The following is a 26,801-nucleotide window of genomic DNA, read 5'->3' on the forward strand; positions in this document are numbered from 1 at the left end:
GTCCCATAGGGTTCTGGTCAAAAGTAGTGCACTATATAGTCCCATAGGGTTCTGGTCTAAAGTAGTGCACTATATAGTCCCACAGGGTTCTGGTCTAAAGTAGTGCACTATATAGTCCCATAGGGTTCTGGTCTAAAGTAGTGCACTATATAGTCCCAATGGGTTCTGGTCTAAAGTAGTGCATTATATAGTCCCACAGGGTTCTGGTCTAAAGTAGTGCACTATATAGTCCCATAGGGTTCTGGTCTAAAGTAGTGCACTATAAATGGAAAAGGGGGCCAGGGGAAAAGGGGAAAGTAGCCAAGCTCACTTTGACAGTCAGTACAGACAGAGAGGATTTCTCTGAAATATTGATTCCTTTCTCCGTTTTGTTTCCAGGCCAAACTGCTGGTACCTTGAGCTGAATGTGACCTTTAAGTTTGACACTGTAGGAAGAAATGTCATCCTGTCCTCTCTTTTTTGAATGACTGAACTCTCTCCTCTTGAACTCTCTCCTCTTGAACTCTCTCCTCTTGAACTCTCTCCTCTTGAACTCTCTCCTCTCCAAATGTGGCCCGTTCCAGGAAGCATATGTCCCACGTCACTACTTTCCAGAAGAGGTATTTGAACGTGATATTTTTATATTTTTATTGTATTTTAGCAGAAATGCATTCTGGAACATGTGAACTTCCGTGTGTCTTAATAACAAACTTGTTGCCATCTGTAAATACGAATACAATTGTTAAATTACGAGCCTTATTTGATTTAGCCACGGAAAAAGGAAAGGAACCTTCCCGCTAGCTATGATTGGCTGAGATAATGGATGGGCTGGACAATGCCCGAGAGATGAGTTCTGATTGGTCTGCCATGTAGCACGTTTCTGTCTATAACAGGAGCTGCTCAGCATGTGTAGATAATCCTATATACAGCGGCTTTTTTTGAAAGACAAAGAGGAACTCCAGAAAGTGTTGCTACTGCTCTCCTCTTCCCCGGAGGACGACCGTTGCCACGTTGACTCTCTGACTCTGAAACATGAATCAGACGACGAGGAAGTCCTTGATTTAAGTATAAACATTTCCATTGAACCTTGACATTGTAGAGTCTTCTGATGAAGAGGGAAGAACCAGTGATCAGTGAAGAAGCTGACAAGAGTTTTGAAATCAGTGGAATGCCCGGTGAAAGCAGAGTATGATTGCAAAAACGGAAGGGAGTCGAAAAAGAGAACACAGAAGGCCGATGTATTGAACACTTGTCTCCCCGGATTACATCTTCAAACTAAGGGCAACCATGGCAACCGTGACAGAGAGGAAGAAGCGCCCATCCACGTATACGGGTAAGAGAGACGAGCTACATTTTCAGATATTATACGTTTCCAATTTAGTTAGAAAGTCAAGTTAAAGCGCACTGTTAGGTAGCTAATGTTACAGGTAGTAAAATTATTATTGTTATCTCTGAAAAGCCATTTGCATTGCTAGCTATAGACTAATGTTAGCTCGCTAACTAACATTGAACCTAGTCAATTAGCTCTAAGCTACCGGCAGATTCATGCATGCTGAATGGTAGTATGGGTTATGGGTCTAAACAAAAGACTCCACTAAGCTAGTACATTTATTTAACTAGGCAAGTCAGTTAGGAACAAATTCTTATTTTCAATGACGGCCTAGGAACAGTGGGTTAACTGCCTGTTCAGGAGCAGAACGACAGATTTGTACCTCGTCAGCTCGGGGGTTTGAACTCGCAACATTCCGGTTACTAGTCACACGCTCTAACCACGAGGCTACTCTGCCACACCACCCCCCCCAGAGACCCAGCAGGGGGCTGTAGGGGCAGTTAGAGATCAAACCACTAGGCTACCCTGCTGCCTCTACACTCTAACCACTAGGCTACCCTGCCCCCTCTACCCTCTAACCACTAGGCTACCCTGCTGCCTCTACACTCTAACCACTAGGCTACCCTGCCGGCCCTCCACTCTAACCACTAGGCTACCCTGCTGCCTCTACACTCTAACCACTAGGCTACCCTGCCGCCTCTACACTCTAACCACTAGGCTACCCTGCCGCCCCTACACTCTAACCACTAGGCTACCCTGCCACCTCTACACTCTAACCACTAGGCTACCCTGCCACCTCTACACTCTAACCACTAGGCTACCCTGCCGCCTCTACACTCTAACCAGTAGGCTACCCTGCTGCCTCTACACTCTAACCAGTAGGCCACCCTGCCGCCTCTACACTCTAACCACTAGGCTACCCTGCCGCCTCTACACTCTAACCAGTAGGCTACCCTGCTGCCTCTACACTCTAACCAGTAGGCCACCCTGCCGCCTCTACACTCTAACCAGTAGGCCACCCTGCCGCCTCTACACTCTAACCACTAGGCTACCCTGCCGCCTCTACACTCTAACCACTAGGCTACCCTGCCGCCTCTACACTCTAACCACTAGGCTACCCTGCTGCCTCTACACTCTAACCACTAGGCTACCCTGCCCCCTCTACCCTCTAACCACTAGGCTACCCTGCTGCCTCTACACTCTAACCACTAGGCTACCTGCCTCCTCTACACTCTAACCACTAGGCTACCCTATCACCTCTACACTCTAACCACTAGGCACCCTGCCGCCTCTACACTCTAACCACTAGGCTACCCAGCCACCTCTACACTCAAACCTTTTTTCTAAGAGTCTACACATGTGGTTGTAACCGTACCAGAGACATCTCTACAGTGTTGTGTGAATTCTTTCCAAACTCCGCTCCTCTACTGGTGAAACTAAACTCTATTGGCTATGCACCAACCTCCTCTCCTGGTGAAACTAAACTCTATTGGATATGCACCAACCTCCTCTCCTGGTGAAACTAAACTCTATTGGATATGCACCAACCTCCTCTCCTGGTGAAACTAAACTCTATTGGATATGCACCAACCTCCTCTCCTGGTGAAACTAAACTCTATTGGATATGCACCAACCTCCTCTCCTGGTGAAACTAAACTCTATTGGATATGCACCAACCTCCTCTCCTGGTGAAACTAAACTCTATTGGATATGCACCAACCTCCTCTCCTGGTGAAACTAAACTCTATTGGATATGCACCAACCTCCTCTCCTGGTGAAACTAAACTCTATTGGATATGCACCAACCTCCTCTCCTGGTGAAACTAAACTCTATTGGATATGCACCAACCTCCTCTCCTGGTGAAACTAAACTCTATTGGATATGCACCAACCTCCTCTCCTGGTGAAACTAAACTCTATTGGATATGCACCAACCTCCCTGCCTCGTACTGACAAAGTATCTGAACGCACGTCAGGGACTTTGTTTTAATGGATTCTGAACTTCAAAGGAAAGACCTTGTGCGTTGGCAGAAATAACAATATTACATTCAGATTCACAGGTAACACTGGTCAGCACTTCCTCCATTACAAATCACTGCGGCATGAGAGAGTTGGAATGAAACCAAAACGCTGGGACATTAAAAAAGGTGGAGCAGCTTGAGGAAACCAAAGGCTGTGTTCCAAATGGCACCCTATTGGTCAAAAGTAGTGCACTACAAAGGGAACCGGGTTCGGTTTGGGACGTAGACTAATTCCACCCTTGGCAGAGACCGTCCACGTCAGTCGTTCTCTCCAGATCACATCTACATCTTCTCTCCTCCCCTCCCCTCTTCTCCTCTCCCTTCCCATCCTCTCCTCCTCCTTATCCTCTCCTCTCCTCCTACTTCTCTCCTAATCCTTCTCTCCTCCCCTCCCCTCTTCTCCTCTCCATTCCCATCCTCCCCCCCCCCTCTCCTCTCCTCTCCTCTCCCATCCTCTCCTCCTCCTTATCCTCTCCTCTCCCCTCTTCTCCTCTCCCTTCCCATCCTCCCCTCCTCCTTATCGTCTCTTCTACCCTCCTCTCCCCTCTTCTCTTCTACCCTCCTCTCCCCTCTTCTCCTCTCCTCTCCCCTCTTCTCCTCTCCCTTCCCATCCTCTCCTCCTCCTTATCCTCTCCTCTCCTCTCATCCCCTCTCCTCTCCTCTCCTCTCCCCCCTCTCCTCTCCTCTCCTCTCCCCCTCTCCTCTCATCCCCTCTCCTCTCCTTTCCTTTCCTTTCCTTTCCTCTCCTCTCCTCTCCTCTCTTCTACTCTCCTCTCCTCCACCCTGTATAGCCCCTAAGGCCTCTCCTCTCCTCTCCTCTAATCTCCTCTCCTCTCCTCTCCCCTCCTCTCCTCTCCCCTCCTCTCCCCTCCTCTCCTCTCCTCTCCTCTCCTCTCCTCTCCCCTCCTCTCATCTCCCCTCCTCTCCTCTCCCCTCCTCTCCTCTCCCTCCTCTCCTCTCCCCTCCCCTCCTCTCCTCTCCTCTCCTCTCTTCTCCTCTCCTCTCCCCTCCTCTCCCCTCCTCTCCTCTCCTCTCCTCTCCTCCACCCTGTATAGCCCCTAAGGCCTCTCCTCTCCTCTCCTCTAATCTCCTCTCCTCTCATCCCCTCTCCTCTCCTCTCATCCCCTCTCCTCTCATCCCCTCTCCTCTCCTCTCCCCTCCCCTCCTCTCCTCTCCTCTCGTCTCCTCTCCTCTCCCTCTCCTCTCCCCTCCTCTCCTCTCCTCTCCTCTCCTCTCCTCTCCTCTCCTCTCCTCTCCTCTCCTCTCCTCTCCCCTCTCCTCTCCTCTCCCCTCCCCTCCTCTCCTCTCTCTCCTCCCTCTCCTCTCCTCTCCCTCTCCTCTCCTCTCCTCTCCTCTCCTCTCCTCTCCTCTCCTCTCCTCTCCTCTCCTCTCCTCTCCTCTCCTCTCCTCTCCCTCTCCTCTCCTCTCCTCTCCCTCCCTCCCTCTCCTCTCCTCTCCCTCCTCTCCTCTCCTCTCCTCCCTCTCCCCCTCCCCCCCTCCCCTCCCCTCCCCTCCCCTCCTCTCCACTCTAACATGTTGAAAGCCTCATTGATCACTTCACTCATGTCTTTCCAAGATGTGTCTCCTGTAATCAATTTGCTTATCGTGTTGCCAAGGCTCTAATTGCATCTCTTTGTCAGGTAATCACACATAATTACCAGGCGAAGCGCCACTTCAACCACTCTCCTCACCGCTGGTCCATATCCCTACGCCTGTTGCTTCAAGGGCTTATTTGTGGGAGAACAAATGGAGGCCATTCAAGAGGGACGTTCATGATGTGTATGACAGTCCTCTTAACTGCAAGGTGGAGGACCCACCTGCATGGATCACTGTTCTAGTCTATCAACACAATGAAGGAAGGAGGGATGGATGGATGGATCAGTGGGTGGGTGGATGGGTGGATGGATGGATGGATCAGTGGGTGGATGGGTGGGTGGGTGGATGGATGGATGGATGGATCAGTGGGTGGGTGGATGGGTGGGTGGGTGGATGGATGGATCAGTGGGTGGGTGGATGGGTGGGTGGATGGATGGATGGATGGATCAGTGGGTGGGTGGATGGGTGGATGGATGGATGGATCAGTGGGTGGATGGGTGGGTGGGTGGATGGATGGATGGATCAGTGGGTGGGTGGATGGGTGGGTGGGTGGATGGATGGATCAGTGGGTGGGTGGATGGGTGGGTGGATGGATGGATGGATCAGTGGGTGGGTGGATGGGTGGGTGGATGGATGGATGGATCAGTGGGTGGATGGATGGGCCTCTCTCCCTCTCTCTCATGTCCTTCTCTCATCTCCCTATTCACCCAGCCTCTCTCCCTCTCTCTCTCTCTCTCTCTCTCTCCCTCTCCCTCTCTCTCTCCCTCTCTCTCTCTCCCTCTCCCTCATGTCCTTCTCTCATCTCCCTATTCACCCAGCCTCTCTCCCTCTCTCTCATGTCCTTCTATCATCTCCCTCTTCACCCAGCCTCTCTCCCTCTCTCTCCCTCCCTCCTCCTCTCACCCTCTCTCATCTCCTTCTCACATCTCCCTCTCTCCTTCCCTCCCTCTCTCTCCCTCCCTTCCCCTCTCACCCTCTCTCATCTCCTTCTCACATCTCCCTCTCTCCTTCCCTCCCTCTCTCTCCCTCCCTTCCCCTCTCAACCTCTCTCATCTCCTTCTCACATCTCCCTCTCTCTCTATACTCTTGTCTTGACAGTAAGGCCAATTAGCTGGTTGTGTGTGTGTGTGTGTGTGTGTGTGTGTGTGTGTGTGTGTGTGTGTGTGTGTGTGTGTGTGTGTGTGTGTGTGTGTGTGTGTGTGTGTGTGTGTGTGTGTGTGTGTGTGTGTGTGTGTGTGTATGTGCGGGTGCGCGCGCGCACCTAACCTGGACCCACATGGACTAACCTGTACGTTAATGGACTAACCTGTACCTTAATGGATTAACCTGTACCTTAATGGATTAACCTGTACCTTAATGGATTAACCTGTACCTTAATGGACTAACCTGTACCTTAATGGACTAACCTGTACCTTAATGGACTAACCTGTACCTTAATGGACTAACCTGTACCTTAATGGACTAACCTGTACCTTAATGGACTAACCTGTACCTTAATGGATTAACCTGTACCTTAATGGATTAACCTGTACCTTAATGGACTAACCTGTACCTTAATGGACTAACCTGTACCTTAATGGACTAACCTGTACCTTAATGGACTAACCTGTACCTTAATGGACTAACCTGTACCCACATGGACTAACCTGTACCTTAATGGACTAACCTGTACCTTAATGGACTAACCTGTACCTTAATGGATTAACCTGTACCCACATGGACTAACCTGTACCTTAATGGACTAACCTGTACCTTAATGGACTAACCTGTACCCACATGGACTAACCTGTACCTTAATGGACTAACCTGTACCTTAATGGATTAACCTGTACCTTAATGGACTAACCTGTACCTTAATGGACTAACCTGTACCTTAATGGATTAACCTGTACCTTAATGGATTAACCTGTACCTTAATGGACTAACCTGTACCTTAATGGACTAACCTGTACCTTAATGGACTAACCTGTACCTTAATGGACTAACCTGTACCTTAATGGATTAACCTGTACCTTAATGGATTAACCTGTACCTTAATGGACTAACCTGTACCTTAATGGACTAACCTGTACCTTAATGGACTAACCTGTACCTTAATGGACTAACCTGTACCTTAATGGACTAACCTGTACCCACATGGACTAACCTGTACCTTAATGGACTAACCTGTACCTTAATGGACTAACCTGTACCTTAATGGATTAACCTGTACCCACATGGACTAACCTGTACCTTAATGGACTAACCTGTACCTTAATGGACTAACCTGTACCCACATGGACTAACCTGTACCTTAATGGACTAACCTGTACCTTAATGGACTAACCTGTACCCACATGGACTAACCTGTACCTTAATGGACTAACCTGTACCTTAATGGACTAACCTGTACCCACAAGGACTAACCTGTACCCACATGGACTAACCTGTACCTTAATGGACTAACCTGTACCTTAATGGACTAACCTGTACCTTAATGGACTAACCTGTACCTTAATGGACTAACATGTACCCACGTGGACTAACCTGTACCAACATGGACTAACCTGCACCAACATGGACTAACCTGTACCTTAATGGACTAACCTGTACCCACGTGGACTAACCTGTACCTTAATGGACTAACCTGTACCTTAATGGACTAACCTGTACCTTAATGGACTAACCTGTACCTTAATGGACTAACCTGTACACACATGGACTAACCTGTAACTTAATGGACTAACCTGTACCTTATTTGACTAACCTGTACCTTAATGGACTAACCTGTACCTTAATGGACTAACCTGTACCTTAATGAACTAACCTGTACCTTAATGGACTAACCTGTATCTTAATGGACTAACCTGTACCCACATGGACTAACCTGTACCCACATGGACTAACCTGTACCTTAATGGACTAACCTGTACCTTAATGGACTAACCTGTACCTTAATGGACTAACCTGTACCTTAATGGACTAACCTGTACCTTAATGGACTAACCTGTACCCACATGGACTAACCTGTACCCACATGGACTAACCTGTACCTTAATGGACTAACCTGTACCTTAATGGACTAACCTGTACCTTAATGGATTAACCTGTACCTTAATGGACTAACCTGTACCTTAATGGACTAACCTGTACCCACATGGACTAACCTGTACCCACATGGACTAACCTGTACCTTAATGGACTAACCTGTACCCACATAGACTACCTGTACCCACATGCACTAACCTGTACCTTAATGGACTAACCTGTACCTTAATGGACTAACCTGTACCCACATGGACTAACCTGTACCTTAATGGACTAACCTGTACCTTAATGGACTAACCTGTACCTTAATGGACTAACCTGTACCTTAATGGACTAACCTGTACCTTAATGGACTAACCTGTACCTTAATGGACTAACATGTACCCACATGGACTAACCTGTACCTTAATGGACTAACCTGTACCTTAATGGACTAACCTGTACCTTAATGGACTAACCTGTACCTTAATGGACTAACATGTACCCACATGGACTAACCTGTACCCACATGGACTAACCTGTACCTTAATGGACTAACCTGTACCTTAATGGACTAACCTGTACCTTAATGGACTAACCTGTATCTTAATGGACTAACCTGTACCTTAATGGACTAACCTGTACCTTAATGGACTAACCTGTACCTTAATGGACTAACCTGTACCTTAATGGACTAACCTGTACCTTAATGGACTAACCTGTACCTTAATGGACTAACCTGTACCTTAATGGATTAACCTGTACCTTAATGGATTAACCTGTACCTTAATGGACTAACCTGTACCTTAATGGACTAACCTGTATCTTAATGGACTAACCTGTACCTTAATGGACTAACCTGTACCTTAATGGACTAACCTGTACCTTAATGGACTAACCTGTACCTTAATGGATTAACCTGTACCTTAATGGATTAACCTGTACCTTAATTAACCTGTACCTTAATGGACTAACCTGTACCTTAATGGACTAACCTGTACCTTAATGGACTAACCTGTACCTTAATGGACTAACCTGTACCTTAATGGACTAACCTGTACCTTAATGGACTAACCTGTACCCACATGGACTAACCTGTACCTTAATGGACTAACCTGTACCTTAATGGACTAACCTGTACCTTAATGGACTAACCTGTACCTTAATGGACTAACCTGTACCTTAATGGACTAACCTGTACCTTAATGGACTAACCTGTACCCACATGGACTAACCTGTACCTTAATGGACTAACCTGTACCTTAATGGACTAACCTGTACCTTAATGGACTAACCTGTACCTTAATGGACTAACCTGTACCTTAATGGACTAACCTGTACCTTAATGGACTAACCTGTACCTTAATGGACTAACCTGTACCCACATGGACTAACCTGTACCTTAATGGACTAACCTGTACCTTAATGGACTAACCTGTACCTTAATGGACTAACCTGTACCCACATGGACTAACCTGTACCTTAATGGACTAACCTGTACCTTAATGGACTAACCTGTACCTTAATGGACTAACCTGTACCTTAATGGACTAACCTGTACCCACATGGACTAACCTGTACCTTAATGGACTAACCTGTACCTTAATGGACTAACCTGTACCTTAATGGACTAACCTGTACCTTAATGGACTAACCTGTACCTTAATGGACTAACCTGTACCTTAATGGACTAACTTGTACCTTAATGGACTAACCTGTACCTTAATGGACTAACCTGTACCTTAATGGACTAACCTGTATCTTAATGGACTAACCTGTACCTTAATGGACTAACCTGTACCTTAATGGACTAACCTGTACCTTCATGGACTAACCTGTACCTTAATGGACTAACCTGTACCTTAATGGACTAACTTGTACCTTAATGGACTAACCTGTACCTTAATGGACTAACCTGTACCTTAATGGACTAACCTGTACCTTAATGGACTAACCTGTACCTTCATGGACTAACCTGTACCTTCATGGACTAACCTGTACCTTCATGGACTAACCTGTACCTTAATGGACTAACCTGTACCTTAATGGACTAACCTGTACCTTAATGGACTAACCTGTACCCACATGGACTAACCTGTACCCACATGGACTAACCTGTACTAACCTGTACCTTAATGGACTAACCTGTACCTTAATGGACTAACCTGTACCTTAATGGACTAACCTGTACCTTAATGGACTAACCTGTACCTTAATGGACTAACCTGTACCTTAATGGACTAACCTGTACCTTAATGGACTAACCTGTACCTTAATGGACTAACCTGTACCTTAATGGACTAACCTGTACCTTAATGGACTAACCTGTACCTTAATGGACTAACCTGTACCTTAATGGATTAACCTGTACCTTAATGGACTAACAGGCCTGAATGTCAGACACCTGACCAGCACAAAGGGATGTATCACCAGTAGGGATAAACACAGTGATTGTTAAGTGATCTATTAGTGGACAGTAGTAACGACACTATGACATGGACGTCAACATACCGCCTGCATTCCATTCAACTGGACCAGAAAACCTGTAGCGTTGACATTCACACCTCTAAAATAACTACACAATGATGAACGTGTGGTTTTGGGGGGGGTTGATGGAACAGCACAGTCTGGGTACAATACATTCACTACTGAGAATAACCACTGGGTATGGACTGGGGGGGTTGATGGAACAGCACAGTCTGGGTACAATACATTCACTACTGAGAATAACCACTGGGTATGGACTGGGGGGGATGATGGAACAGCACAGTCTGGGTACAATACATTCACTACTGAGAATAACCACTGGGTATGGACTGGGGGGATGATGGAACAGCACAGTCTGGGTACAATACATTCACTACTGAGAATAACCACTGGGTATGGACTGGGGGGTTGATGGAACAGCACAGTCTGGGTACAATACATTCACTGCTGAGAATAACCACTGGGTATGGACTGGGGGAGGGGGTTGATGGAACAGCACAGTCTGGGTACAATACATTCACTACTGAGAATAACCACTGGGTATGGACTGGGGGGGATGATGGAACAGCACAGTCTGGGTACAATACATTCACTACTGAGAATAACCACTGGGTATGGACTGGGGGGGATGATGGAACAGCACAGTCCGGGTACAATACATTCACTGCTGAGAATAACCACTGGGTATGGACTGGGGGGGTTGATGGAACAGCACAGTCTGGGTACAATACAGTCACTACTGAGAATAACCACTGGGTATGGACTGGGGGGGATGATGGAACAGCACAGTCTGGGTACAATACATTCACTGCTGAGAATAACCACTGCGTATGGACTGGGGGGGGTTGATGGAACAGCACAGTCTGGGTACAATACATTCACTACTGAGAATAACCACTGGGTATGGACTGGGGGGGATGATGGAACAGCACAGTCTGGGTACAATACATTCACTACTGAGAATAACCACTGGGTATGGACTGGGGGGGGGGGGTTTGATGGAACAGCACAGTCTGGGTACAATACATTCACTACTGAGAATAACTACTGGGTATGGACTGGGGGGGATGATGGAACAGCACAGACTGGGTTGTGATTAAGAGTGTGTTAATATGGCATCAGTCATTAACCAATCACACAGCTGAGGGTTTAAAACATGTCAGAGATGTTTAATACATGTCAGAGATGTTTAATACATGTCAGAGATGTTTAATACATGTCAGAGATGTTTAATACATGTCAGAGATGTTTAAAACATGTCAGGTGGTTCATGTTGGAAAAATGTCTGAGGCTCTAACAACTGAATAGCATGTCATATCAGACAGGATCCTCATTATAGGATCGTCAGTCTCTCCTCTACAGTAACAACCTGTGATTCAGGACCATCAGTCTCCTCTACAATAACGACGTGTGATTCAGGATCGTCAGTCTCTCCTCTACAGTAACAACCTGTGATTCAGGATCGTCAGTCTCTCCTCTACAATAACAACCTGTGATTCAGGACCATCAGTCTCCTCTACAATAACAACATGTGATTCAGGATCATCAGTCTCCTCTACAATAACAACCTGTGATTCAGGATCATCAGTCTCCTCTACAATAACAACCTGTGAATCAGGATCATCAGTCTCTTCTACAATAACAACCTGTGAATCAGGATCAACAGTCTCTTCTACAATAACAACCTGTGATTCAGGATCATCAGTCTCCTCTACAGTAACAACCTGTGATTCAGGATCATCAGTCTCCTCTACAGTAACAACCTGTGATTCAGGATCATCAGTCTCCTCTACATTAACAACCTATGATTCAGGACCGTCAGTCTCTCCTCTACAATAACAACCTGTGATTCAGGATCATCAGTCTCCTCTACAGTAACAACCTGTGATTCAGGATCATCAGTCTCCTCTACAATAACAACCTGTGATTCAGGATCATCAGTCTCCTCTACAATAACAACCTGTGAATCAGGATCATCAGTCTCCTCTACAGTAACAACCTGTGATTCAGGATAATCAGTCTCCTCTACAATAACAACCTGTGATTCAGGATCATCAGTCTCCTCTACAGTAACAACCTGTGATTCAGGATAATCAGTCTCCTCTACAATAACAACCTGTGATTCAGGATCATCAGTCTCCTCTACAATAACAACCTGTGATTCAGGATCATCAGTCTCCTCTACAGTAACAACCTGTGATTCAGGACCGTCAGTCTCTCCTCTACAATAACAACCTGTGATTCAGGACCATCAGTCTCCTCTACAATAACAACCTGTGATTCAGTATCATCAGTCTCCTCTACAATAACAACCTGTGATTCAGGATCATCAGTCTCCTCTACAATAACAACCTGTGATTCAGGATCATCAGTCTCCTCTACAGTAACAACCTGTGATTCAGGACCGTCAGTCTCTCCTCTACAATAACAACCTGTGATTCAGGACCATCAGTCTCCTCTACAATAACAACCTGTGATTCAGTATCATCAGTCTCCTCTACAATAACAACCTGTGATTCAGGACCATCAGTCTCCTCTACAATAACAACCTGTGATTCAGGACCATCAGTCTCCTCTACAGTAACAACCTGTGAATCAGGAAAGGGATCAGACACATTCCTTCTCCTTTATACCAGACTTTCATCAAATCAGTGTTGCTGAAAAACCACTAGCATGTAAACACAACACGGATGCTGCATACACACACACACACACACACACACACACACACACACACACACACACACACACACACACACACACACACACACACACACACACACACGCGCGCACACACACACACGCACACACACATTCACCCTACGTTTGGTTAAATGTACAGGTGCTGCCAGAGAGTTGATGTTGTGGTTGAAAATGTAATTTGTCACATGCTTGGTAAAACAACAGGTGTCGCCTAACAGAGAAACGCTTACTGGCCTGTCCTTTTACCAACAATGCAGAGAGACACATCAAATATAAATCAAACATAGTGACACGAGGAATAAATACACAGTGAAAAACTAATAACAATAATGACTATATACAGGAAGTACCAGGTAATAACATGGCTATATACAGGAAGTACCAGGTAATCACATGGCTATATACAGGAAGTACCAGGTAATAACATGGCTAAATACAGGAAGTACCAGGTAATAACATGGCTATATACAGGAAGTACCAGGTAATAACATGGCTAAATACAGGAAGTACCAGGTAATCACATGGCTATATACAGGGAGTACCAGGTAATAACATGGCTAAATACAGGAAGTACCAGGTAATCACATGGCTATATACAGGAAGTACCAGGTAATAACATGGCTATATACAGGAAGTACCAGGTAATAACATGGCTATTTACAGGAAGTACCAGGTAATAACATGGCTATTTATAGGAAGTACCAGGTAATAACATGGCTATTTACAGGAAGTACCAGGTAATAACATGGCTATTTACAGGAAGTACCAGGTAATAACATGGCTATTTACAGGAAGTACCAGGTAATAACATGGCTATTTACAGGAAGTACCAGGTAATAACATGGCTATTTACAGGAAGTACCAGGTAATAACATGGCTAAATACAGGGAGTACCAGGTAATAACATGGCTAAATACAGGGAGTATCAGTACTGAGTGGATGTGCTGTGTGTGAGTAGAGTACACTGTGACGACATGATTCATACAGACATACTGAACCTGCATGATTCATACAGACATACTGAACCTGCATGATTCATACAGACATACTGAACCTGTCAGTGGTGACGACATGATTCATACATTGACTGAATACCCAGAGTTATTCACTACATTGACTGAATACCCAGAGTTATTCACTACATTGACTGAATACCCAGAGTTATTCACTACATTGACTGAATACCCAGAGTTATTCACTACATTGACTGAATACCCAGAGTTATTCACTACATTGACTGAATACCCAGAGTTATTCACTACATTGACTGAATACCCAGAGTTATTCACTACATTGACTGAATACCCAGAGTTATTCACTACATTGACTGAATACCCAGAGTTATTCACTACATTGACTGAATACCCAGAGTTATTCACTACATTGACTGAATACCCAGAGTTATTCACTACATTGACTGAATACCCAGAGTTATTCACTACATTGACTGAATACCCAGAGTTATTCACTACATTGACTGAATACCCAGAGTTATTCACTACATTGACTGAATACCCAGAGTTATTCACTACATTGACTGAATACCCAGAGTTATTCACTACATTGACTGAATACCCAGAGTTATTCACTACATTGACTGAATACCCAGAGTTATTCACTACATTGACTGAATACCCAGAGTTATTCACTACATTGACTGAATACCCAGAGTTATTCACTACATTGACTGAATACCCAGAGTTATTCACTACATTGACTGAATACCCAGAGTTATTCACTACATTGACTGAATACCCAGAGTTATTCACTACATTGACTGAATACCCAGAGTTATTCACTACATTGACTGAATACCCAGAGTTATTCACTACATTGACTGAATACCCAGAGTTATTCACTACATTGACTGAATACCCAGAGTTATTCACTACATTGACTGAATACCCAGAGTTATTCACTACATTGACTGAATACCCAGAGTTATTCACTACATTGACTGAATACCCAGAGTTATTCACTACATTGACTGAATACCCAGAGTTATTCACTACATTGACTGAATACCCAGAGTTATTCACTACATTGACTGAATAGCCAGAGTTATTCACTACATTGACTGAATACCCAGAGTTATTCACTACATTGACTGAATAGCCAGAGTTATTCACTACATTGACTGAATACCCAGAGTTATTCACTACATTGACTGATTTGAGAACTGAAATGATTCCTACCCTGGTTTAGTTATTAGATCACTACTCACAGCGTTATCTAGCCTGTCTAGCCTGGGTTCCCCTTAGGGAAAACATATTGGAGCACAGGACCCATGAGAATGGCCCTGTATTCTGTTGTACTCTGTTGTTATTGCACCCTACAACATGGGATCGGCTGATTCTACAGGGCAGGGTACAGTAGGGTCATCCAGGGGTCATTCAACGACCAGGATGTTAATAGTTAATGGAAGGATGACGGTACGTCCCTTCGAGAACAAGCCTGGTAAATAAATCCCACACCACTACACACAGAGCCATGGTCACTACACACAGAGCCATGGTCACTATACACAGAGCCATGGTCACTACACACAGAGCCATGGTCACTACACACAAAGCCATGGTCACTACACACAGAGCCATGGTCACTACACACAGAGCCATGGTCACTACACACAAAGCCATGGTCACTACACACAGAGCCCTGGTCACTACACACAGAGCCCTGGTCGCTATACACAGAGCCATGGTCACTACACACAGAGCCATGGTCACTACACACAGAGCCCTGGTCGCTATACACAGAGCCATGGTCACTACACACAGAGCCCTGGTCGCTATACACAGAGCCATGGTCCCTACACACAGAGCCCTGGTCACTACACACAGAGCCATGGTCACTACACACAGAGCCATGGTCACTATACACAGAGCCATGGTCACTACACACAGAGCCATGGTCACTACACACAGAGCCATGGTCACTACACACAGAGCCATGGTCACTACACACAGAGCCATGGTCACTATACACAGAGCCATGGTCACTACACACAGAGCCATGGTCACTATACACAGAGCCATGGTCACTACACACAGAGCCATGGTCACTACACACAGAGCCATGGTCACTACACACAGGGCCATGGTCACTATACACAGAGCCATGGTCACTATACACAGAGCCATGGTCACTATACACAGAGCCATGGTCAGACAGGGCAGACCTGGTCACTACACACAGAGCCATGGTCAGACAGGGCAGACATGGTCACTACACACAGAGCCATGGTCACTACACACAGAGCCATGGTCACTACACACAGAGCCATGGTCACTATACACAGAGCCATGGTCACTATACACAGAGCCATGGTCACTATACACAGAGCCATGGTCACTACACACAGAGCCATGGTCACTACACACAGAGCCATGGTCACTACACACAGAGCCATGGTCACTATACACAGAGCCATGGTCACTACACACAGAGCCATGGTCACTACACACAGAGCCATGGTCACTATACACAGAGCCATGGTCACTATACACAGAGCCATGGTCACTACACACAGAGCCATGGTCACTATACACAGAGCCATGGTCACTACACACAGAGCCATGGTCACTATACACAGAGCCATGGTCACTATACACAGAGCCATGGTCACTATACACAGAGCCATGGCCAGACTGGACAGACCTGGTCACTACACACAGAGCCATGGTCACTACACACAGAGCCATGGTCACTACACACAGAGCCATGGTCACTACACACAGAGCCATGGTCACTACACACAGAGCCATGGTCACTATACACAGAGCCATGGTCACTACACACAGAGCCATGGTCACTATACACAGAGCCATGGTCACTACACACAGAGCCATGGTCACTACACACAGAGCCATGGTCACTATACACAGAGCCATGGTCACTACACACAGAGCCATGGTCACTATACACAGAGCCATGGTCACTATACACAGAGGGGGGAGGGAGGGAGGGAGAGAGGGGGAGGGAGGGGGGGAGGGAGGGAGGGATCAGAGAGGAAGAGAGAGAATAAGATGAGAGATAAGAGAAAGGCTCTATTCATCCCTCTGCAAAATGAAAACGCCACTCAATGTGGAGAGAGAGAGAAAGAGAGAGATGAAGAGACAGACAGAGAGAGAGAGAGAGAGAGAGAGAGAGAGAGAGAGAGAGAGAGAGAGAGAGAGAGAGAGAGAGAGATATCTCTCTCTCTCTCTCTTTATCTTTATCTCTCTCTCTCTCTCTCTTTATCTTTATCTCTCTCTCTCTCTCTCTCTCTCTCTCTCTCTCTCTCTCTCTCTCTCTCTCTCTCTCTCTCTCTCAAGGCTGTGTTTGTCAAAGCAGAAAGATTCCAAACAAAACAACACACACACACACACACACACACACACACACGAGGAGGTGACGGAGCGTGGCTGGCTGAGAAGGAACCGGGCAGAGAGGAGCGAGAGGGAACAGCTGTCTAGAGAGTGTTGAATATGCAGTAACAAGGCCTCGACTGTGTGTTTGTCTGTGTGTCTGTGTGTCTGTGTGTCTGTGTGTGTTGAATATGCAGTAACAAGGCCTCGACTCTGTGTGTGTCTGTGTGTCTGTGTGTGTGTTGAATATGCAGTAACAAGGCCTCGACTCTGTGTGTGTCTGTGTGTCTGTGTGTGTTGAATATGCAGTAACAAGGCCTCGACTCTGTGTGTGTCTGTGTGTCTGTGTGTGTTGAATATGCATTTGGAGCCTTGAGTGCAGCAAGGAGGCCCACACACACACACAGACACACACACACCTGCTTCTCTTGTCGTGTTGAGCGATTGACCGTCATCTCGTTTTTCTCCCCGGTTATTAACCAACTAATTGACCGCCGTTTCTATAGAGACGCTGGGCTGAAGGGAGTTGTAGTTTCTATAGAGACGCTGGGCTGAAGGGAGTTGTAGTTTCTATAGAGACGCTGGGCTGAAGGGAGTTGTAGTTTCTATAGAGACGCTGGGCTGAAGGGAGTTGTAGTTTCTATAGAGGCGCTGGGCTGAAGGGAGTTGTAGTTTCTATAGAGAGAAATTAAATCATTCACGAGAGAGTGAGGCGCTGGGCTGAAGGGAGTTGTAGTTTCTATAGAGACGCTGGGCTGAAGGGAGTTGTAGTTTCTATAGAGGCGCTGGGCTGAAGGGAGTTGTAGTTTCTATAGAGAGAAATGAGAGTGGGACGCTGGGCTGTAGGGAGTTGTAGTTTCTATAGAGACGCTGGGCTGAAGGGAGTTGTAGTTTCTATAGAGACGCTGGGCTGAAGGGAGTTGTAGTTTCTATAGAGACGCTGGGCTGAAGGGAGTTGTAGTTTCTATAGAGACCCTGGGCTGAAGGGAGTTGTAGTTTCTATAGAGACGCTGGGCTGAAGGGAGTTGTAGTTTCTATAGAGACCCTGGGCTGAAGGGAGTTGTAGTTTCTATAGAGACCCTGGGCTGAAGGGAGTTGTAGTTTCTATAGAGACGCTGGGCTGAAGGGAGTTGTAGTTTCTATAGAGACGCTGGGCTGAAGGGAGTTGTAGTTTCTATAGAGGCGCTGGGCTGAAGGGAGTTGTAGTTTCTATAGAGGCGCTGGGCTGAAGGGAGTTGTAGTTTCTATAGAGACGCTGGGCTGAAGGGAGTTGTAGTTTCTATAGAGGCGCTGGGCTGAAGGGAGTTGTAGTTTCTATAGAGACGCTGGGATGAAGGGAGTTGTAGTTTCTATAGAGACGCTGGGCTGAAGGGAGTTGTAGTTTCTATAGAGACGCTGGGCTGTAGGGAGTTGTAGTTTCTATAGAGACGCTGGGCTGAAGGGAGTTGTAGTTTCTATAGAGATGCTGGGCTGAAGGGAGTTGTAGTTTCGAGAGGCGCTGGGCTGAAGGGAGTTGTAGTTTCTATAGAGACGCTGGGCTGAAGGGAGTTGTAGTTTCTATAGAGACGCTGGGCTGAAGGGAGTTGTAGTTTCTATAGAGACGCTGGGCTGAAGGGAGTTGTAGTTTCTATAGAGACGCTGGGCTGTAGGGAGTTGTAGTTTCTATAGAGACGCTGGGCTGAAGGGAGTTGTAGTTTCTATAGAGATGCTGGGCTGAAGGGAGTTGTAGTTTCTATAGAGGCGCTGGGCTGAAGGGAGTTGTAGTTTCTATAGAGACGCTGGGATGAAGGGAGTTGTAGTTTCTATAGAGACGCTGGGCTGAAGGGAGTTGTAGTTTCTATAGAGACGCTGGGCTGTAGGGAGTTGTAGTTTCTATAGAGACGCTGGGCTGAAGGGAGTTGTAGTTTCTATAGAGATGCTGGGCTGAAGGGAGTTGTAGTTTCGATAGAGGCGCTGGGCTGAAGGGAGTTGTAGTTTCTATAGAGACGCTGGGCTGAAGGGAGTTGTAGTTTCTATAGAGACGCTGGGCTGAAGGGAGTTGTAGTTTCTATAGAGACGCTGGGCTGAAGGGAGTTGTAGTTTCTATAGAGACGCTGGGCTGTAGGGAGTTGTAGTTTCTATAGAGACGCTGGGCTGAAGGGAGTTGTAGTTTCTATAGAGATGCTGGGCTGAAGGGAGTTGTAGTTTCTATAGAGGCGCTGGGCTGAAGGGAGTTGTAGTTTCTATAGAGACGCTGGGCTGAAGGGAGTTGTAGTTTCTATAGAGACGCTGGGCTGAAGGGAGTTGTAGTTTCTATAGAGGCGCTGGGCTGAAGGGAGTTGTAGTTTCTATAGAGGCGCTGGGCTGAAGGGAGTTGTAGTTTCTATAGAGGCGCTGGGCTGAAGGGAGTTGTAGTTTCTATAGAGGCGCTGGGCTGAAGGGAGTTGTAGTTTCTATAGAGGCGCTGGGCTGAAGGGAGTTGTAGTTTCTATAGAGCCGCTGGGCTGAAGGGAGTTGTAGTTTCTATAGAGGCGCTGGGCTGAAGGGAGTTGTAGTTTCTATAGAGGCGCTGGGCTGAAGGGAGTTGTAGTTTCTATAGAGACGCTGGGCTGAAGGGAGTTGTAGTTTCTATAGAGGCGCTGGGCTGAAGGGAGTTGTAGTTTCTATAGAGACGCTGGGCTGAAGGGAGTTGTAGTTTCTATAGAGAGAAATCAAATCATTCACGAGAGAGTGGGACGCTGGGCTGAAGGGAGTTGTAGTTTCTATAGAGGCGCTGGGCTGAAGGGAGTTGTAGTTTCTATAGAGGCGCTGGGCTGAAGGGAGTTGTAGTTTCTATAGAGGCGCTGGGCTGAAGGGAGTTGTAGTTTCTATAGAGGCGCTGGGCTGAAGGGAGTTGTAGTTTCTATAGAGGCGCTGGGCTGAAGGGAGTTGTAGTTTCTATAGAGGCGCTGGGCTGAAGGGAGTTGTAGTTTCTATAGAGCCGCTGGGCTGAAGGGAGTTGTAGTTTCTATAGAGGCGCTGGGCTGAAGGGAGTTGTAGTTTCTATAGAGACGTTGGGCTGAAGGGAGTTGTAGTTTCTATAGAGACGCTGGGCTGAAGGGAGTTGTAGTTTCTATAGAGACGCTGGGCTGAAGGGAGTTGTAGTTTCTATAGAGACCCTGGGCTGAAGGGAGTTGTAGTTTCTATAGAGACGCTGGGCTGAAGGGAGTTGTAGTTTCTATAGAGACGCTGGGCTGAAGGGAGTTGTAGTTTCTATAGAGGCGCTGGGCTGAAGGGAGTTGTAGTTTCTATAGAGGCGCTGGGCTGAAGGGAGTTGTAGTTTCTATAGAGAGAAATCAAATCATTCACGAGAGAGTGGGACGCTGTGGACCATTCATCCTCATACATAGGGAGGGAGGGAGGGAGGGGGAGGGAGGGAGGGAGGGAGGGAGGGAGGGAGGGAGGGAGGGAGGGAGGGAGGGAGGGAGGGAGGGAGGGAGGGAGGGAGGGAGGGAGGGAGGGAGGCCTGACTGTGACCCCAGAGATGTGACCTGACTGGGACCACAGAGATGTGACCTGGCTGGGACCCCAGAGATGTGACCTGGCTGTGACCCCAGAGATGTGACCTGGCTGTGACCCCAGAGATGTGACCTGGCTGTGACTCCAGAGATGTGACCTGGCTGTGACCACAGAGATGTGACCTGGCTGTGACCCCAGAGATGTGACCTGGCTGTGACCACAGAGATGTGACCTGGCTGTGACCCCAGAGATGTGACCTGGCTGTGACTCCAGAGATGTGACCTGGCTGTGACCACAGAGATGTGACCTGTCTCGCCACCTTATGGAACTCCCGTTCACGGCCTCTACCACTGAGATGCAGTGCCTTCTCGGGAGGGTTGGTGTGCCACTGATTCATAGAATGCGTGTGTGTGTGTGTGTGTGTGTGTGTGTGTGTGTGTGTGTGTGTGTGTGTGTGTGTGTGTGTGTGTGTGTGTGTGTGTGTGTGTGTGTGTGTGTGTGTGTGTGTGTGTGTGTGTGTGTGTGTGTGTGTGTGTGTACAGGTGGTCGTGTGTAGGTGTGTGTGTTTGTGGCGGGGGCACTGTCTCGTCACTGTTATTATGTATAATTAGTCTGTCCCTGTATCTCTGTATCTCTTTAACCATCGCTGAGGTCAGAGGTGACGACCCCCAATGACCCCCAACACGATCGAATAGCTGACAAGTCTTCCCGTCCTCCCTAACCCCACCAGAATAAACACCTTAATTATCACCACACATTCCTCCTCAACATGCTACATTATGTTACGGAGATTCTGCTAAATGACTTAAATGTAAATGTAAATTTAGGTAAGAGGATGTTTTATAGTTCATTACTGTTCCCATCCGTAGCTCGACAAAGCAATTGTGCTTTACATTACAGACCTGTTGTTCTGTTACACTGAACTAGGAGAGACCTGTTATACTGAACTAGGAGAGACCTGTTATACTGAACTAGGAGAGACCTGTTGTTCTGAACTAGGAGAGACCTGTTATACTGAACTAGGAGAGACCTGTTATACTGAACTAGGAGAGACCTGTTATACTGAACTAGGAGAGACCTGTTATACTGAACTAGGAGAGACCTGGTGTTCTGAACTAGGAGATACCTGTTGTTCTGGACTAGGAGATACCTGTTGTTCTGGACTAGGAGAGACCTGTTGTTCGGGACTAGGAGAGACCTGTTGTTCTGTTAGACTGAACTAGGAGAGACCTGTTGTTCTGGACTAGGAGAGACCTGTTGTACTGGACTAGGAGAGACCTGTTGTCCTGAACTAGGAGAGACCTGTTGTTCTGAACTAGGAGAGACCTGTTGTTCTGGACTAGGAGAGACCTGTTGTTCTGGACTAGGAGAGACCTGTTGTTCTGAACTAGGAGAGACCTGTTGTTCTGAACTAGGAGAGACCTGTTGTTCTGAACTAGGAGATACCTGTTGTTCTGTTGTCCTGAACTAGGAGAGACCTGTTATACTGAACTAGGAGAGACCTGTTATACTGGACTAGGAGAGACCTGTTGTTCTGGACTAGGAGAGACCTGTTGTTCTGGACTAGGAGAGACCTGTTGTTCTGGACTAGGAGAGACTTGTTGTCCTGAACTAGGAGAGACCTGTTGTTCTGAACTAGGAGAGACCTGTTACACTGAACTAGGAGAGACCTGTTGTTCTGTTACACTGAACTAGGAGAGACCTGTTGTACTGGACTAGGAGAGACCTGTTATACTGAACTAGGAGAGACCTGTTGTACTGAACTAGGAGAGACCTGTTGTACTGAACTAGGAGAGACCTGTTAGACTGGACTAGGGGAGACCTGTTAGACTGGACTAGGAGAGACCTGTTGTACTGAACTAGGAGAGACCTGTTGTTCTGAACTAGGAGAGACCTGTTGTTCTGAACTAGGAGAGACCTGGTGTTCTGAACTAGGAGAGACCTGTTGTTCTGAACTAGTAGAGACCTGTTACACTGAACTAGGAGAGACCTGTTGTTCTGGACTAGGAGATACCTGTTGTTCGGGACTAGGAGAGACCTGTTGTTCTGTTACACTGAACTAGGAGAGACCTGTTGTTCTGGACTAGGAGAGACCTGTTACACTGAACTAGGAGAGACCTGTTGTTCTGGACTAGGAGAGACCTGTTGTCCTGAACTAGGAAGGACCTGTTGTTCTGTTAGACTGAACTAGGAGAGACCTGTTGTTCTGAACTAGGAGAGACCTGTTGTTCTGGACTAGGAGAGACCTGTTGTCCTGAACTAGGAGAGACCTGTTGTTCTGGACTAGGAGAGACCTGTTGTTCTGTACTAGGAGAGACCTGTTGTCCTGGACTAGGAGAGACCTGTTGTCCTGGACTAGGAGAGACCTGTTGTTCTGTACTAGGAGAGACCTGTTGTCCTGGACTAGGAGAGACCTGTTGTTCTGTTACACTGAGAGAGAGAGAGAAGAGAGAGAAGGCTAAAGCATTTGAGGGGGAAAGTAGAGAGAGAGAAGGAAAGAAGGCAGGAAAGGACGAGAAAGAGAAAGGGGGAGGGACTCTGTGCTAGTTTATACCTGTCCCCAAGGTGCTGCAGAACGGCACAGCATATTTCTTAACAAGCCCTGTCTCGCTTTCTGCACCGGCGGAGGGAGGTTTCACACACACACACACACACACACACACACACACACACACACACACACACACACACACACACACACACACACACACACACACACACACACACACACACACACACACACACACACACACTTTCTGCACCAGCACAAACAAACAACCAGATGGCCAGGGAGAGAGGGATAAGATGTTTTTACACTCCTCCAGGCAACCCTCTGCTTCATTCACTCCTTTATTGTTCATCTCTCTACCCCTTAAAGAACTATCAATCATCTCTCTACCCCTCAATCCCTCCCTCCATCCCCCCATTCTACAAGCTTAAAGAACTATCCCTCCCTCCCTACATTCTACAGGCTTAAAGAACTATCCCTCCCTCCCTCCATTCTACAAGCTTAAAGAACTATCCCTCCCTCCCTACATTCTACAGGCTTAAAGAACTATCCCTCCCTCCCTCCATTCTACAGGCTTAAAGAACTATCCCTCCCTCCATTCTACAGGCTTAAAGAACTATCCCTCCCTCCCTCCATTCTACAGGCTTAAAGAACTATCCATCCCTCCCTCCATTCTACAGGCTTAAAGAACTATCCATCCCTCCCTCCATTCTACAGGCTTAAAGAACTATCCCTCCACACCTCCATTCTACAGGCTTAAAGAACTATCCCTCCCTCCATTCTACAGGCTTAAAGAACTATCCATCCCTCCCTCCATTCTACAGGCTTAAAGAACTATCCATCCCTCCCTCCATTCTACAGGCTTAAAGAACTATCCATCCCTCCCTCCATTCTACAGGCTTAAAGAACTATCCCTCCACACCTCCATTCTACAGGCTTAAAGAACTATCCATCCCTCCCTCCATTCTACAGGCTTAAAGAACTATCCATCCCTCCCTCCATTCTACAGGCTTAAAGAACTATCCATCCCTCCCTCCATTCTACAGGCTTAAAGAACTATCCCTCCCTCCATTCTACAGGCTTAACGAACTATCCATCCCTCCCTCCATTCTACAGGCTTAAAGAACTATCCCTCCCTCCCTCCATTCTACAGCCTTAAAGAACTATCCCTCCCTCCATTCTACAGGCTTAAAGAACTATCCCTCCCTCCCTCCATTCTACAGGCTTAAAGAACTATCCCTCCCTCCATTCTACAGGCTTAAAGAACTATCCCTCCCTCCATTCTACAGGCTTAAAGAACTATCCCTCCCTCCCTCCATTCTACAGGCTTAAAGAACTATCCCTCCCCCCATTCTACAGGCTTAAAGAACTATCCCTCCCTCCCCCCATTCTACAGGCTTAAATAACTATCCCTCCCTCCATTCTATAGGCTTAAAGAACTATCCCTCCCTCCCTCCATTCTACAGGCTTAAAGAACTATCCCTCCCTCCCTCCATTCTACAGGCTTAAAGAACTATCCATCCCTCCATTCTACAGGCTTAAAGAACTATCCCTCCCTCCATTCTACATGCTTAAAGAACTATCCCTCCCTCCATTCTACAGGCTTAAAGAACTATCCCTCCCTCCATTCTACAGGCTTAAAGAACTATCCCTCCCTCCATTCTACAGGCTTAAAGAACTATCCCTCCATCCCTCCATTCTACAGGCTTAAAGAACTATCCATCCCTCCCTCCGTTCTACAGGCTTAAAGAATTATCCATCCCTCCCTCCGTTCTACAGGCTTAAAGAACTATCCATCCCTCCCTCCATTCTACAGGCTTAAAGAACTATCCATCCCTCCATTCTACAGGCTTAAAGAACTATCCCTCCCTCCATTCTACAGGCTTAAAGAACTATCCCTCCCTCCCTCTATTCTACAGGCTTAAAGAACTATCCCTCCCTCCCTCCATTCTACAGGCTTAAAGAACTATCCCTCCCTCCATTCTACAGGCTTAAAGAACTATCCCTCCCTCCATTCTACAGGCTTAAAGAACCATCCCTCCCTCCATTCTACAGGCTTAAAGAACTATCCCTCCCTCCATTCTACAGGCTTAAAGAACTATCCCTCCCTCCATTCTACAGGCTTAAAGAACTATCCCTCCCTCCATTCTACAGGCTTAAAGAACTATCCCTCCCTCCATTCTACAGGCTTAAAGAAATATCCCTCCCTCCCTCCATTCTACAGGCTTAAAGAACTATCCCTCCCTCCATTCTACAGGCTTAAAGAACTATCCCTCCCTCCCTCCATTCTACAGGCTTAAAGAACTATCCCTCCCTCCATTCTACAGGCTTAAAGAACTATCCCTCCCTCCATTCTACAGGCTTAAAGAACTATCCCTACCTCCGTTCTACAGGCTTAAAGAACTATCCCTCCCTCCACAGCAGCCTCCATCAAAACTACCCAGCAGCCTCCATCAAAACCACCCAGCAGCCTCCATCAAAACTACCCAGCAGCCTCCATTAAAACTATCCAGCAGCCTCCATCAAAACTACCCAGCAGCCTCCATCAAAACCACCCAGCCTCCATCAAAACTACCCAGCAGCCTCCATCAAAAACCACCCAGCAGCCTCCATCAAAACCACCCAGCCTCCATCAAAAATACCCAGCATCCTCCTTCAAAAACCACCCAGCAGCCTCCATCAAAACTACCCAGCAGCCTCCATCAAAACCACCCAGCAGCCTCCATCAAAACCACCCAGCAGCCTCCATCAAAACCACCCAGCAGCCTCCATCAAAACTACCCAGCAGCCTCAATCAAAAATACCCAGCATCCCCCATCAAAACCACCCAGCAGCCTCCATCAAAACTACCCAGCAGCCTCCATCAAAACTACCCAGCATCCTCCATCAAAAACCACCCAGCAGCCTCCATCAAAACTACCCAGCAGCCTCAATCAAAAATACCCAGCATCCTCCATCAAAAACCACCCAGCAGCCTCCATCAAAACCACCCAGCAGCCTCCATCAAAACTACCCAGCAGCCTCCATCAAAACTACCCAGCAGCCTCCATCAAAACCACCCAGCAGCCTCCATCAAACCCACCCAGCAGCCTCCATCAAAACCACCCAGCAGCCTCCTTCAAAAACCACCCAGCAGCCTCCTTCAAAAACCACCCAGCAGCCTCAATCAAAAATACCCAGCATCCCCCATCAAAACCACCCAGCAGCCTCATCAAAACTACCCAGCAGCCTCCATCAAAACTACCCAGCAGCCTCCATCAAAAACCACCCAGCAGCCTCCATCAAAACTACCCAGCAGCCTCCATCAGAATTACCCAGCAGCCTCCATCAAAACTACCCAGTAG

The 26,801-nt window shown here is 47.0% G+C and overlaps 1 protein-coding gene across 1 annotated transcript; it reads left to right on the plus strand.

Annotated features, from left to right (window-relative positions):
- The first annotated feature begins 1,266 nt into the window (after nucleotides 1-1,266).
- LOC124018545 (vegetative cell wall protein gp1-like) lies at nucleotides 1,267-26,801 on the plus strand. The gene is made up of 2 exons (XM_046333879.1): nucleotides 1,267-1,312; nucleotides 25,879-26,801. The coding sequence occupies exons 1-2, from the start codon at nucleotides 1,267-1,269 to the stop codon at nucleotides 26,799-26,801; spliced, it is 969 nt and encodes a 322-aa protein (XP_046189835.1).

The sequence above is a fragment of the Oncorhynchus gorbuscha genome, unplaced genomic scaffold (assembly GCF_021184085.1).
Source record: "Oncorhynchus gorbuscha isolate QuinsamMale2020 ecotype Even-year unplaced genomic scaffold, OgorEven_v1.0 Un_scaffold_542, whole genome shotgun sequence".
Classification (NCBI taxonomy): Eukaryota; Metazoa; Chordata; class Actinopteri; order Salmoniformes; family Salmonidae; genus Oncorhynchus; species Oncorhynchus gorbuscha.

Coding starts and splice junctions, on each gene's coding strand:
- LOC124018545 (XM_046333879.1), top strand. CDS start 1,267: ATGGCAACCGTGACAGAGAGGAAGAAGCGCCCATCCACGTATACGG. Junction 1,313..25,878: donor GCGCCCATCCACGTATACGG/GTAAGAGAGACG, acceptor CTCCCTCCACAG/CAGCCTCCATCAAAACTACC.